We start from the raw sequence: 14,063 nt of genomic DNA on the forward strand, positions 1-14,063 counted from the left end.
AGGAGGTGGTGATCAGTGTGAGCTCGGTGTAGGAGGTGGTGATCAGTGTGAGCTCGGTGTAGGAGGTGGTGATCAGTGTGAGCTCGGTGTAGGAGGTGGTGATCAGTGTGAGCTCGGGGGGTAGGAGGTGGTTATCAGTGTGAGCTCGGTGTAGGAGGTGGTGATCAGTGTGAGCTCGGTGTAGGAGGTGGTGATCAGTGTGAGCTCGGTGTAGGAGGTGGTGATCAGTGTGAGCTCGGGGGGTAGGAGGTGGTGATCAGTGCTGCGACTGAGCTGGCATGCAAGGGTGACCCCCTCCCCCCCCCACAATTCTTGTGGCTGCTATTGCTGAACATTAGGATACTGTGATACTGTGCTTCACACTGTCAGGGCGACAGGTTCACTGTGTCCATGTTTGCCTTAGAAACCTCACTGTACACAATGAAAGGCGATAGCAGGTTAGGTACCAACTGGAGAACAGAGAGGAATAATTGACAATCTGGTTGTGCGAGACCGCTTGGGGACGAGCCCGCTTAATATGATAGAATTCTTCATCAAGATGGAGAGTGATGTCGTTGATTCTGAGACAAGGGTCCTGAATCTTAGTAAAAGAAACTACGAAGGTTTGAGGCGCGAGTTGGCTATGACGGATTGGGAAACGTTACTTAAAGGGATGACGGTGGATAGGCAATGGCAAACATTTAAAGAGAGCATGGATGAACTGCAACAATTGTTTATTCCTGTCTGGCGCAAAAGTAAAACGGGAAAGGTAGCCAAACCATGGCTTACAAGGGAAATTAGAGATAACATTAGATCCAAGGAAGAGGCATATGAATTTGCCAGGAAAAACAACAGACCTGAGGATTGGGAGCAGTTTAGAATTGAGCAAAGGAGGACCAAGGGATTGATTAAGAAGGGAAAATAGAGTACGAGAGTAAGCTTGCGGGAACATAAAAACTGACTGTAAAAGTTTCTATGGGTATGTGAAGAGAAAAAGATTGGTGAAGACAAATGTAGGTCCCTTGCAGTCAGAAACAGGGGAATTTATTATGGGAATAAAGAAATGGCTGACCAACTAAATGCAAATTTTGGTTTTATCTTCACAAAGGAGGACACAAATATCATACCAGAAATGTTGGGGAACACAGGGCTTAGTGAGAGAGAGGAACTGAAAGAAATCAGTATTAGTAGAGAAATGGTGTTGGGGAAATTGATGGGATTGAAGGCCGATAAATCCCCAGGGCCTGATGGTATGCATCCCAGAGTACTTAAGGAAATGGCCCTAGAAATAGTGGATGTATTGGTGGTCATCTTCCAAGATTCTATAGACTCTGGAACAGTTCCTACAGATTGGAGAGTAGCTAATGTAACCCCACTATTTAAAAAGGGAGGTAGAGAGAAAGCAGGGAATTATAGACCAGTCAGCCTGACGTCGGTAGTAGGGAAAATTCGAGAGTCCATTATCAAAGATTTATTAGCAGAGCACTTGGAGAACAGTGGTAGAATCGGGCAGAGTCAGCATGGATTTACGAAAGGGAAATCATGCTTGACAAATCTCCCAGAATTCTTCGAGGATGTAACTAGTAGAGTTGATGAGGGGGAGCCAGTGGATGTGGTTTATTTGGACTTTCAGAAGGCTTTCGACAAAGTCCCACATAAGAGATTAGCATGTAAAATTAAAGTGCATGGGATTGGGGGTAGTGTATTGCGATGGATAGAAAATTGGTTGGCGGACAGGAAACAAAGTGTAGGGATAAATGGGTCTTTTTCCGAATGGCAGGCAGTGACTAGTGGGGTACCGCAGGGATCGGTGCGAGGACCCCAGCTATTCACAATATACATTAATGATTTAGATGAGGGAATTAAATGTAATATCTCCAAATTTGCAGATGACACAAAACTGGGTGGGAGGGTGAGTTGTGAGGAGGATGCAGAGAGGCTTCAGGGTGATTTGGACAAGTTGAGTGAGTGGGCTAATGCATGGCAGATGCAGTATAATGTGGATAAATGTGAGGTTATCCACTTTGGTAGCAAAAACAGGAAGGCAGATTATTATCTGAACGGCTATAAACTGAGAGAGGGGAATATGCTGCGAGACCTGGGTGTTCTCATACACCAGTCGCTGAAGGTGAGCATGCAAGTGCAACAGGCGGTAAAAAAGGCAAATGGTATGTTGGCCTTCATAGCGAGAGGATTCGAGTACAGGAGCAGGGATGTCTTGCTGTGATTATACAGGGCCTTGGTGAGGCCATACCTGGAATATTGTGTGCAGTTTTGGTCTCCTTATCTGAGGAAGGATGTTCTTGCTATAGAGGGAGTGCAGTGAAGGTTTACCAGACTGATACCTGGGATGGCGGGACTGACGTATGAGGAGAGATTGAGTCGGTTAGGATTATATTCGCTGGAGTTCAGAAGAGTGAGGGGGAATCTCATAGAAATCTAAAAAATTCTAACAGGACTTGACAGGGTAGATGCAGGAAGGATGTTCCTGATGGTGGGGGAGTCCAGAACCAGGGCTCATAGTCTAAGGATATGGGGTAAACCTTTCAGGACTGAGATGAGGAGAAATTTCTTCACCCAGAGAGTGGTGAGCCTGTGGAATTCGCTACCACAGGAAGCAGTTGAGGCCAAAACATTGTATGTTTTCAAGAAGGAGTTAGATATAGCTCTTGGGTCTAAAGGGATCAAAGGATATGGGGGGAAAGCAGGAACAGTTTACTGAGTTGGATGATCAGCCATGATCATAATGAATGGCGGAGCAGGCTCGAAGGGCTGAATGGCCTACTCCTGCTCCGATTTTCTATGTTTCTATGTATGGCTGGTTGGCTATGCGGGCGCTGCCCAAAGTGCCTATTCTGACAGTCCAGCTAGCCCTCCCCAGAATGAGGTGGCAGCTTCTCCGGTCCATTGTAGCATGAGGACTCACAGCCCTCGTCTCTCTCCTCTGGCTTTACGAATCGTTCCTGCACGCCCCCTGGAAACAGAGCCTCTCTTCAAGTTGCCCTGGGACTTGGAGATTGGTTTCCTCGTCAGCACAAAGTCACATATTGTTGGGCGTCTCTCATATCGAACGGAGCAAGACTGTGTGGAAGGGAAGAAACCCTCAGCCTTCGCCGTGATCTCATAATGACCAGGGTTCAGCAACCGCCAGTAATCCCCATCGGCAGCTGTGAGAGCAGACAGCAACAGATTAGCAACAGGGAGCATCCACTCTGACCCCTGACCCTCACACACATCCCGGGGAGCGTCCACTCTGACCCTCACACACATCCTGGGGAGCGTCCACTCTGACCCCTGACCCTCACACACATCCCGGGGAGCGTCCACTCTGACCCTCACACACATCCTGGGGAGCGTCCACTCTGACCCCTGACCCTCACACACATCCCGGGGAGCGTCCACTCTGACCCTCACACACATCCCGGGGAGCGTCCACTCTGACCCTCACACACATCCCGGGGAGCATCCTCTCTGACCCTCACACACATCCTGGGGAGCGTCCACTCTGACCCCTGACCCTCACACACATCCCGGGGAGCGTCCACTCTGACCCTCACACACATCCTGGGGAGCGTCCACTCTGACCCTCACACACATCCCGGGGAGCATCCTCTCTGACCCTCACACACATCCTGGGGAGCATCCACTCTGACCCTCACACACATCCTGGGGAGCGTCCACTCTGACCCTCACACACATCCCGGGGAGCATCCTCTCTGACCCTCACACACATCCTGGGGAGCATCCACTCTGACCCTCACACACATCCTGGGGAGCATCCTCTCTGACCCTCACACACATCCCGGGGAGCATCCTCTCTGACCCTCACACACATCCCAGGGAGCGTCCACTCTGACCCTCACACACATCCCGGGGAGCATCCTCTCTGACCCTCACACACATCCTGGGGAGCGTCCACTCTGACCCCTGACCCTCACACACATCCCGGGGAGCGTCCACTCTGACCCTCACACACATCCTGGGGAGCGTCCACTCTGACCCCTGACCCTCACACACATCCCGGGGAGCGTCCACTCTGACCCTCACACACATCCTGGGGAGCGTCCACTCTGACCCCTGACCCTCACACACATCCCGGGGAGCGTCCACTCTGACCCTCACACACATCCCGGGGAGCATCCTCTCTGACCCTCACACACATCCTGGGGAGCACCCACTCTGACCCTCACACACATCCCGGGGAGCACCCACTCTGACCCTCACACACATCCCGGGGAGCACCCACTCTGACACTCACACACATCCCAGGGAGCGTCCACTCTGACCCTCACACACATCCCGGGGAGCACCCACTCTGACCCTCACACACATCCCGGGGAGCGTCCACTCTGACCCTCACACACATCCCAGGGAGCACCCACTCTGACCCTCACACACATCCCAGGGAGCGTCCACTCTGACCCTCACACACATCCCAGGGAGCGTCCACTCTGACCCTCACACACATCCCGGGGAGCGTCCACTCTGACCCTCACACACATCCCGGGGAGCGTCCACTCTGACCCTCACACACATCCCAGGGAGCACCCACTCTGACCCTCACACACATCCCAGGGAGCGTCCACTCTGACCCTCACACACATCCCGGGGAGCGTCCACTCTGACCCTCACACACATCCCAGGGAGCACCCACTCTGACCCTCACACACATCCCGGGGAGCGTCCACTCTGACCCTCACACACATCCCGGGGAGCACCCACTCTGACCCTCACACACATCCCAGGGAGCACCCACTCTGACCCTCACACACATCCCAGGGAGCGTCCACTCTGACCCTCACACACATCCTGGGGAGCGTCCACTCTGACCCTCACACACATCCCAGGGAGCGTCCACTCTGACCCTCACACACATCCCGGGGAGCACCCACTCTGACCCTCACACACATCCCAGGGAGCGTCCACTCTGACCCTCACACACATCCCGGGGAGCGTCCACTCTGACCCTCACACACATCCCGGGGAGCGTCCACTCTGACCCTCACACACATCCCAGGGAGCGTCCACTCTGACCCTCACACACATCCCAGGGAGCACCCACTCTGACCCTCACACACATCCCAGGGAGCGTCCACTCTGACCCTCACACACATCCTGGGGAGCGTCCACTCTGACCCCTGACCCTCACACACATCCCAGGGAGCGTCCACTCTGACCCTCACACACATCCCAGGGAGCGTCCACTCTGACCCCTGACCCTCACACACATCCCAGGGAGCGTCCACTCTGACCCTCACACACATCCCAGGGAGCGTCCACTCTGACCCCTGACCCTCACACACATCCCGGAGAGCGTCCACTCTGACCCTCACACACATCCCGGGGAGCATCCACTCTGACCCTCACACACATCCCGGGGAGCATCCACTCTGACCCTCACACACATCCCGGGGAGCATCCACTCTGACCCCTGACCCTCACACACATCCCGGGGAGCGTCCACTCTGACCCTCACACACATCCCAGGGAGCGTCCACTCTGACCCTCACACACATCCCAGGGAGCGTCCAATCTGACCCTCACACACATCCCGGGGAGCGTCCACTCTGACCCTCACACACATCCCAGGGAGCACCCACTCTGACCCTCACACACATCCCAGGGAGCGTCCAATCTGACCCTCACACACATCCCGGGGAGCGTCCACTCTGACCCTCACACACATCCCGGGGAGCATCCACTCTGACCCCTGACCCTTACACACATCCTGGGGAGCGTCCACTCTGACCCTCACACACATCCCAGGGAGCGTCCACTCTGACCCTCACACACATCCCGGGGAGCGTCCGCTCTGACCCTCACACACATCCCAGGGAGCGTCCACTCTGACCCCCTGACCCTCACACACATCCCGGGGAGCGTCCACTCTGACCCCTGACCCTTACACACATCCTGGGGAGCGTCCACTCTGACCCTCACACACATCCCAGGGAGCGTCCACTCTGACCCTCACACACATCCTGGGGAGCGTCCGCTCTGACCCTCACACACATCCCGGGGAGCGTCCACTCTGACCCCCTGACCCTCACACACATCCCGGGGAGCGTCCACTCTGACCCCTGACCCTTACACACATCCTGGGGAGCGTCCACTCTGACCCTCACACACATCCCGGGGAGCGTCCACTCTGACCCTCACACACATCCCGGGGAGCGTCCACTCTGACCCTCACACACATCCCGGGGAGCGTCCACTCTGACCCTCACACACATCCCGGGGAGCGTCCACTCTGACCCTCACACACATCCCAGGGAGCGTCCACTCTGACCCTCACACACATCCCGGGGAGCGTCCACTCTGACCCTCACACACATCCCAGGGAGCACCCACTCTGACCCTCACACACATCCCAGGGAGCACCCACTCTGACCCTCACACACATCCCAGGGAGCGTCCACTCTGACCCTCACACACATCCCGGGGAGCGTCCACTCTGACCCTCACACACATCCCGGGGAGCGTCCACTCTGACCCTCACACACATCCCGGGGAGCGTCCACTCTGACCCTCACACACATCCTGGGGAGCGTCCACTCTGACCCCTGACCCTCACACACATCCCGGGGAGCGTCCACTCTGACCCTCACACACATCCTGGGGAGCGTCCACTCTGACCCTCACACACATCCCGGGGAGCATCCACTCTGACCCTCACACACATCCCGGGGAACATCCACTCTGACCCTCACACACATCCCGGGGAGCATCCACTCTGACCCCTGACCCTCACACACATCCCGGGGAGCGTCCACTCTGACCCTCACACACATCCCGGGGAGCGTCCACTCTGACCCCCTGACCCTCACACACATCCCAGGGAGCACCCACTCTGACCCTCACACACATCCCGGGGAGCGTCCACTCTGACCCTCACACACATCCCGGGGAGCGTCCACTCTGACCCTCATACACATCCCGGGGAGCATCCACTCTGACCCTCACACACACATCCCGGGGAGCATCCACTCTGACCCCTGACCCTCACACACATCCCGGGGAGCGTCCACTCTGACCCTCACACACATCCCGGGGAGCGTCCACTCTGACCCCTGACCCTCACACACATCCCGGGGAGCGTCCACTCTGACCCTCACACACATCCCGGGGAGCGTCCACTCTGACCCTCACACACATCCCGGGGAGCGTCCACTCTGACCCCCTGACCCTCACACACATCCCAGGGAGCACCCACTCTGACCCTCACACACATCCCGGGGAGCGTCCACTCTGACCCTCACACACATCCCGGGGAGCGTCCACTCTGACCCTCACACACATCCCAGGGAGCGTCCACTCTGACCCCCTGACCCTCACACACATCCCGGGGAGCGTCCACTCTGACCCTCACACACATCCCGGGGAGCGTCCACTCTGACCCCTGACCCTCACACACATCCCGGGGAGCGTCCACTCTGACCCCTGACCCTTACACACATCCCGGGGAGCGTCCACTCTGACCCCTGACCTTCATCGACCTTGACTCACCTGTCCTTATATCATGGTTGATCCCATTCACTGCAATGATGGCTCCATTAATCCCATTACTCTCACGATCCCTCACAACACCCTTTATACCCCGGTGAACCTGCACAAGAACAGGTCCCAGGTTACATGGAGGCTGAGCATTGCAGAATGACTGTTAAGAGGGGAGGGTGTCATTGTCACACACTAACCTGCTCCATATAGAGGAGAAGTGACTCTTTGTTGTTTTCCCATTCTTCTGGAAGTTGACTCTGGTGTGGATATTTATCACAACTCAGCTCCACTGTGATCTCAAAGCAGTTTGTGTGTAAGTAACTGAAATCATTCATACCTGGCAGGTAACGATTGTGACAAATTAAAAACAGGAATTGAAGTGTTGACAACACCATCTACAAGCTCAGAATATCTCAAAGCACTTTACAGGCAATGAAGTACTTTCAAAGTGTAGTCACTCTTGTAATGTAGGAAACGCAGCAGCCAATTAGTGCACAGCAAGATCCCACAAACAGCAACGTGATATATAACCAGGTAATCACTGTTCATTGGTTTTGGAGATTCCAAATTCATTCTCAGGAGGTGGACATCACTGGCAAGACTGACATTTATTCCCCATCCCTTGATGCCCTTTGCTGATACATAAATATTGATCAGGATATTGCAGAGGAAACAAAGGAAGATGGTTGTGGTAAAAGCAAAATACTGCGGATGCTGGAAATCTGAAAAAAAAACAAGAAATGCTGGATTCACTCAGCAGGTCTGGCAGCATCTGTGGAAAGATGGTTGTGGTTGTTGGAGGTCAATCATCTCAGCTCCAGAACATCACTGCAGGAGTTCCTCAGGGTAGTGTCCTCGGCCCAACCATCTTCAGCTGCTTCATCAATGACCTTCCTTCAATCATAAGGTTAGAAGTGGGGATGTTCGCTGATGATTGCACAATTTTCAGCACCTTCGCAACTCCTCAGATACTGAAGCAGTCTGTGTAGATATACAGCAAGATCTGGACAATATCCAGGCTTGGGCTGATAAGTGGCAAGTAACATTCGTGCCCCACAAGTGCCAGGCAATGACCATCTCCAACAAGAGAGAATCTAACCATCTCCCCTTGACATTCAATGGCATTACCATCACTGAATCCCCAACTACCAACATCCAAATGGCTACCATTGACCAGAATAGAAGAAGAGTGGAAGAGAAATAGTGATATGGCTCTTACCTTCCGGGAGTGGAGCGGACCTGTGGGGAGAACGCCGGGAGGGGAGTCTATAAATCGACCCTGAGGATCGAGGCCCAGTCTCTTACCTTCCGGGAGTGGAGAGGACCTGTGGGGAGAACGCCGGGAGGGGAGTCTATAAATCGACCCTGAGGATCGAGGCCCAGTCTCTTACCTTCCGGGAGTGGAGAGGACCTGTGGGGAGAACGCCGGGAGGGGAGTGGACCTGTGGGGAGAACGCCGGGAGGGGAGAGGACCTGTGGGGAGAACGCCGGGAGTGGAGAGGACCTGTGGGGAGAACGCCGGGAGGGGAGTGGACCTGTGGGGAGAACGCCAGGAGGGGAGTGGACCTGTGGGGAGAACGCCGGGAGCGGAGTGGACCTGTGGGGAGAACGCCGGGAGGAGAGTGGACCTGTGGGGAGAACGCCGGGAGGGGAGTGGACCTGTGGGGAGAACGCCGGGAGGGGAGTGGACCTGTGGGGAGAATGCCGGGAGTGGAGAGGACCTGTGGGGAGAACGCCGGGAGGGGAGTGGACCTGTGGGGAGAACGCCGGGAGGGGAGTGGACCTGTGGGGAGAACGCCGGGAGTGGAGAGGACCTGTGGGGAGAACGCCGGGAGGGGAGTGGACCTGTGGGGAGAACGCCGGGAGGGGAGTGGACCTGTGGGGAGAACGCCGGGAGGGGAGTGGACCTGTGGGGAGAACGCCGGGAGGGGAGAGGACCTGTGGGGAGAACGCCGGGAGGGGAGTGGACCTGTGGGGAGAACGCCGGGAGGGGAGAGGACCTGTGGGGAGAACGCCGGGAGGGGAGTGGACCTGTGGGGAGAACGCCGGGAGGGGAGTGGACCTGTGGGGAGAACGCCGGGAGGGGAGTGGACCTGTGGGGAGAACGCCGGGAGGGGAGTGGACCTGTGGGGAGAACGCCGGGAGGGGAGTGGACCTGTGGGGAGAACGCCGGGAGGGGAGAGGACCTGTGGGGAGAACGCCGGGAGGGGAGTGGACCTGTGGGGAGAACGCCGGGAGGGGAGTGGACCTGTGGGGAGAACGCCGGGAGGGGAGTGGACCTGTGGGGAGAACGCCGGGAGGGGAGTGGACCTGTGGGGAGAACGCCGGGAGGGGAGTGGACCTGTGGGGAGAATGCCGGGAGGGGAGAGGACCTGTGGGGAGAACGCCGGGAGGGGAGTGGACCTGTGGGGAGAACGCCGGGAGGGGAGTGGACCTGTGGGGAGAACGCCGGGAGTGGAGAGGACCTGTGGGGTGAACGCCGGGAGGGGAGTGGACCTGTGGGGAGAACGCCGGGAGGGGAGTGGACCTGTGGGGAGAACGCCGGGAGGGGAGTGGACCTGTGGGGAGAACGCCGGGAGGGGAGTGGACCTGTGGGGAGAACGCCGGGAGGGGAGAGGACCTGTGGGGAGAACGCCGGGAGGGGAGTGGACCTGTGGGGAGAACGCCGGGAGGGGAGAGGACCTGTGGGGAGAACGCCGGGAGGGGAGTGGACCTGTGGGGAGAACGCCGGGAGGGGAGTGGACCTGTGGGGAGAATGCCGGGAGGGGAGTGGACCTGTGGGGAGAACGCCGGGAGGGGAGTGGACCTGTGGGGAGAACGCCGGGAGGGGAGTGGACCTGTGGGGAGAACGCCGGGAGGGGAGTGGACCTGTGGGGAGAACGCCGGGAGGGGAGTGGACCTGTGGGGAGAACGCCGGGAGGGGAGTGGACCTGTGGGGAGAACGCCGGGAGGGGAGTGGACCTGTGGGGAGAACGCCGGGAGGGGAGTGGACCTGTGGGGAGAACGCCGGGAGGGGAGAGGACCTGTGGGGAGAACGCCGGGAGGGGAGTGGACCTGTGGGGAGAACGCCGGGAGGGGAGTGGAGCTCTTCCAGCGCGCTGGAGTTTTGAAAAAAAAAAGCCAACAGTGACATCAGAGGAAAGCTGCAAGGTGATTGGCTGGTGAGTAGCAGTTGTTAGTGCATTTAAATATCTTTTTTTAAAAAAGGGGAAAGTTTTTTTTGTTGGAAAAAAAACCTCTGGTGATAAGGTGAGTACTACTAAAGTGGGTTTTCTTCAGGACTTTAGATTGAAGTGGGTAGAACAAGGCCCCTAGTATAATTAGTATTTTTTAATTAAGGGAGTAACTAATTAATCTAAGGGTAGGTCATGACAGGAGAGCTCAGACCTGTGATCTGCTCCTCCTGCACTATGTGGGTAATCAGGGACGCTTCCAGTGTCCCTGCTGACCATGTGTGCAGGAAGTGTATCCATCTGCAGCTACTGACTACCCGCATTACGGAGCTGGAGCTGCGGGTGGAGTCACTGTGGAGTATCCGCTATGCTGAGGACGTCTTGGATAGCACGTTTAGTGAGGTGGTCACACCGCAGATAATGGCCGCACAGGCAGAAAAGGGATGGTGCTCGGGTCAAGGATGTCTTGGAGCAGCTGCAGGACATTCTGAAAGGGGAGGGTGAGCAGCCAGAGGTCGTGGACCATATTGGTACTAACGACAAAGACAGGAAGAGAGATGAGGTCCTCCTAAACGAATATAGGGAGTTAGACAGAAGGTTAAAAAGCAGGATCTCTAGGGTTGTAATCTCCGGATTACTCCCTGTGCCACGTGCTAGTGAGGGTAGGAATAGGAGGATAAGGCAAATGAATGCGTGGCTGAAGAGCTGGTGTAGGCGGGAGGGCTTCAGCTACTTGGATCATTGGGATCTCTTCTGGTGCAGAGGGGACCTGTACAAGAAGGATGGGTTGCATCTGAACTGGAAGGGGACCAATATCCTTGCGGGGAGGTTTGCTAGTACTACTCGGGAGGGTTTAAACTAGTCTGGAGGGGGGTGGGGCCCAAAGTAGTAGTCTCTCCGATGAGATAGTTGGGGGAATTTTTAAAAATTTATTCATGGGATGTGGGCGTCACTGGCCAGGCCAGCATTTATTGCCCATCCCTAATTGCCCTTGAGAAGGTGGTGGTGAGCTGCCTTCTTGAACCGCTGCAGTCCATGTGAGGTAGGTACACCCACAGTGCTGTTAGGAAGGGAGTTCCAGGATTTTGACCCAGCGACAGTGATGGAACGGCGATATAGTTCCAAGTCAGGATGGTGTGTGACTTGGAGGGGAACTTGCAGGTGGTGATGTTCTCACGTATCTGCTGCCCTTGTCCTTCGAAATGGTAGAGGGTCGTGGGTTTGGAAGGTGCTGTCTAAGGAGCCTTGGTGCGTTGCTGCAGTGCATCTTGTAGATGGTACACACTGCTGCCACTGTGCGTCGGTGGTGGAGGGAGTGAATGTTTGTAGATGGGGTGCCAATCAAGCGGGCTGCTTTGTCTTGGATGGTGTCGAGCTTCTTGAGTGTTGTTGGAGCTGCACCCATCCAGGCAAGTGGAGAGTATTCCATCACACTCCTGACTTGTGCCTTGTAGATGGTGGACAGGCTTTGGGGAGTCAGGAGGTGAGTTACTCGCCACAGGATTCCAAGCCTCTGACCTGCTCTTGTAGCCATGGTTATTATATATATATTTTTTAAATTTGTTTTTTGTGTGATGTGGGTGTCGCTGGCAGGGCCAGCATTTGTTGCCCATCCTAATTGCCATGACAACTGATTGTCTTGCTCGGCCATTTCAGAGAGCATTTTAAGAGTCAACCACATTGCTGTGGATCTGGAGTCACATATAAGCCAGACCAGGTAAGGACAGCAGATTTCCTTCCCTAAAGGACATTAGTGAAGCAGATGGGTTTTTACAACAATCGAAAATGGTTTCATGGCCATCATTAGACTAGCTTTAAATTCCAGATTTATTAATTAAATTCAAATTTCACCATCTGCCGTAGTGGGATTCAAACCCATGTGTTTATAGGGTTGTAATAGTAGGTGATTTTAACTTCCCTCATATTGACTGGGACTGCCTTAGTGCTCAGGGATCAGATGGGGAAGAATTTGTTAAGTGTGTCCAGGATAGTTTTCTGAAGCAGTATGTGGATGGCCCGACTAGAGAAGGGGCTACACTCGACCTCCTCTTAGGAAATGAGGCTGGGCAGGTGGTTGATGTGTCAGTGGGGGAGCACTTTGGGACCAGTGACCATAACCCTATTAGCTTCAAGATAGTTATGGAAAAGGATAGGACTGGTCCTCAGGTTGAAGTCCTAAATTGGGGGAAGGCTAATTTCAATGGTATCAGACAGGGACTCTCAAAAGTTGAATGGGAGAGGCTGTTTACAGGTAAAGGGACGTCTGGCAAGTGGGAGGCTTTTAAAAGTGAGATAGGAAGAGTTCAGGGCCGGCATGTTCCTGTTAGATGGAAGGGCAAGGCTGGCAAGTTTAGGGAACCTTGGCTGACGAGGGATATTGAGGGTCTGGTCAGGACAAAGAAGGAGGCATATGTCAGGTATAGGCAGCTGGGATCGAGCGAGTCCCTCGAGGATTATAGGGGATGTAGGAGTACACTTAAAAAGGACATTAGGAGGGCGAAAAGGGGCCATGAGATTTCCCTGGCAGATAAGATAAAGGAGAATCCTAAAAGATTCTATAAGTATATTAAGAGTAAAAGGGTAGCGAGGGAGAGAGTAGGTCCCCTTATGGATCAGTGTGGTAATCTGTGTGTGGAGCCACAGGAAATGGGCGAGGTCTGAAATGAATACTTCTCATCTGTATTTACCGTGGAGAAGGTCATGGAAGCCAGTGAGTTCAAGGGAGGGAACAGCGATATCCTGGAGCAAATCAACATTACAAAGGAGGAGGTGTTGGAGGTTTTGAAGCGCATTAAGGTGGATAAATCCCCAGGGCCTGACCAGGTGTATCCTAGGATGCTATGGGAAGCCAGGGAGGAGATTGCTGGGGCCCTGGCAGAGATTTTTGATTCATCGTTAGCCACGGGTGAGGTACCAGAAGACTGGAGGATAGCTAATGTTGTGCCTTTATTTAAGAAGGGCAGCAGGGATAAGCCAGGGAACTACAGGCCGGTGAGCCTTACATCAGTGGTGGGAAAGTTATTGGAAGGGATTCTGAGAAACAGGATTTATATGCATCTGGAAAGGCATGGTCTGATTAGGGATAGTCAGCATGGCTTTGTGCGTGGGAAATCATGTCTCACGAATTTGATTGAGTTTTTCGAGGAGGTGACGAAGAGGATTGACGAGGGCAGGGCGATGGACATTGTCTACATGGACTTTAGCAAGGCCTTTGACAAGGTCCTGCATGGTAGGCTGGTCCAGAAGGTTTGAACACATGGGATCCAGGGTGAGCTAGCAAATTGGATTCAAAATTGGCTTGGTGACAGGGGGCAGAGGGTGGTGGTGGAGGGTTGTTTTTCAGATTGGAGGCCGGTGACCAGTGGTGTGCCACAGGAATCGGTGCTGGGCCCTCTGTTGTTTGTTGCATATATT

General features: G+C 54.9%; 1 protein-coding gene across 2 annotated transcripts in view; it reads right to left on the reverse strand.

Annotated features, from left to right (window-relative positions):
- Nucleotides 1-696: 696 nt before the first annotated feature.
- LOC137365626 (probable carboxypeptidase X1) overlaps nucleotides 697-14,063 on the reverse strand; it is a 135,976-nt gene continuing 122,609 nt past the window's right edge. For both annotated transcript variants that reach the window (XM_068028004.1, XM_068028003.1), the window contains exons 7-9: nucleotides 7,674-7,813; nucleotides 7,486-7,585; nucleotides 697-3,146 (exon numbers count right to left, since the gene is read on the reverse strand). In XM_068028004.1, the coding sequence (XP_067884105.1) occupies nucleotides 2,902-3,146; nucleotides 7,486-7,585; nucleotides 7,674-7,813 (485 nt within the window). In that variant the 3' untranslated portion in view covers nucleotides 697-2,901. The remainder of the gene's footprint in view (nucleotides 3,147-7,485; nucleotides 7,586-7,673; nucleotides 7,814-14,063) is intronic.

This window comes from Heterodontus francisci, unplaced genomic scaffold (assembly GCF_036365525.1).
Source record: "Heterodontus francisci isolate sHetFra1 unplaced genomic scaffold, sHetFra1.hap1 HAP1_SCAFFOLD_756, whole genome shotgun sequence".
Taxonomy (NCBI): domain Eukaryota; kingdom Metazoa; phylum Chordata; class Chondrichthyes; order Heterodontiformes; family Heterodontidae; genus Heterodontus; species Heterodontus francisci.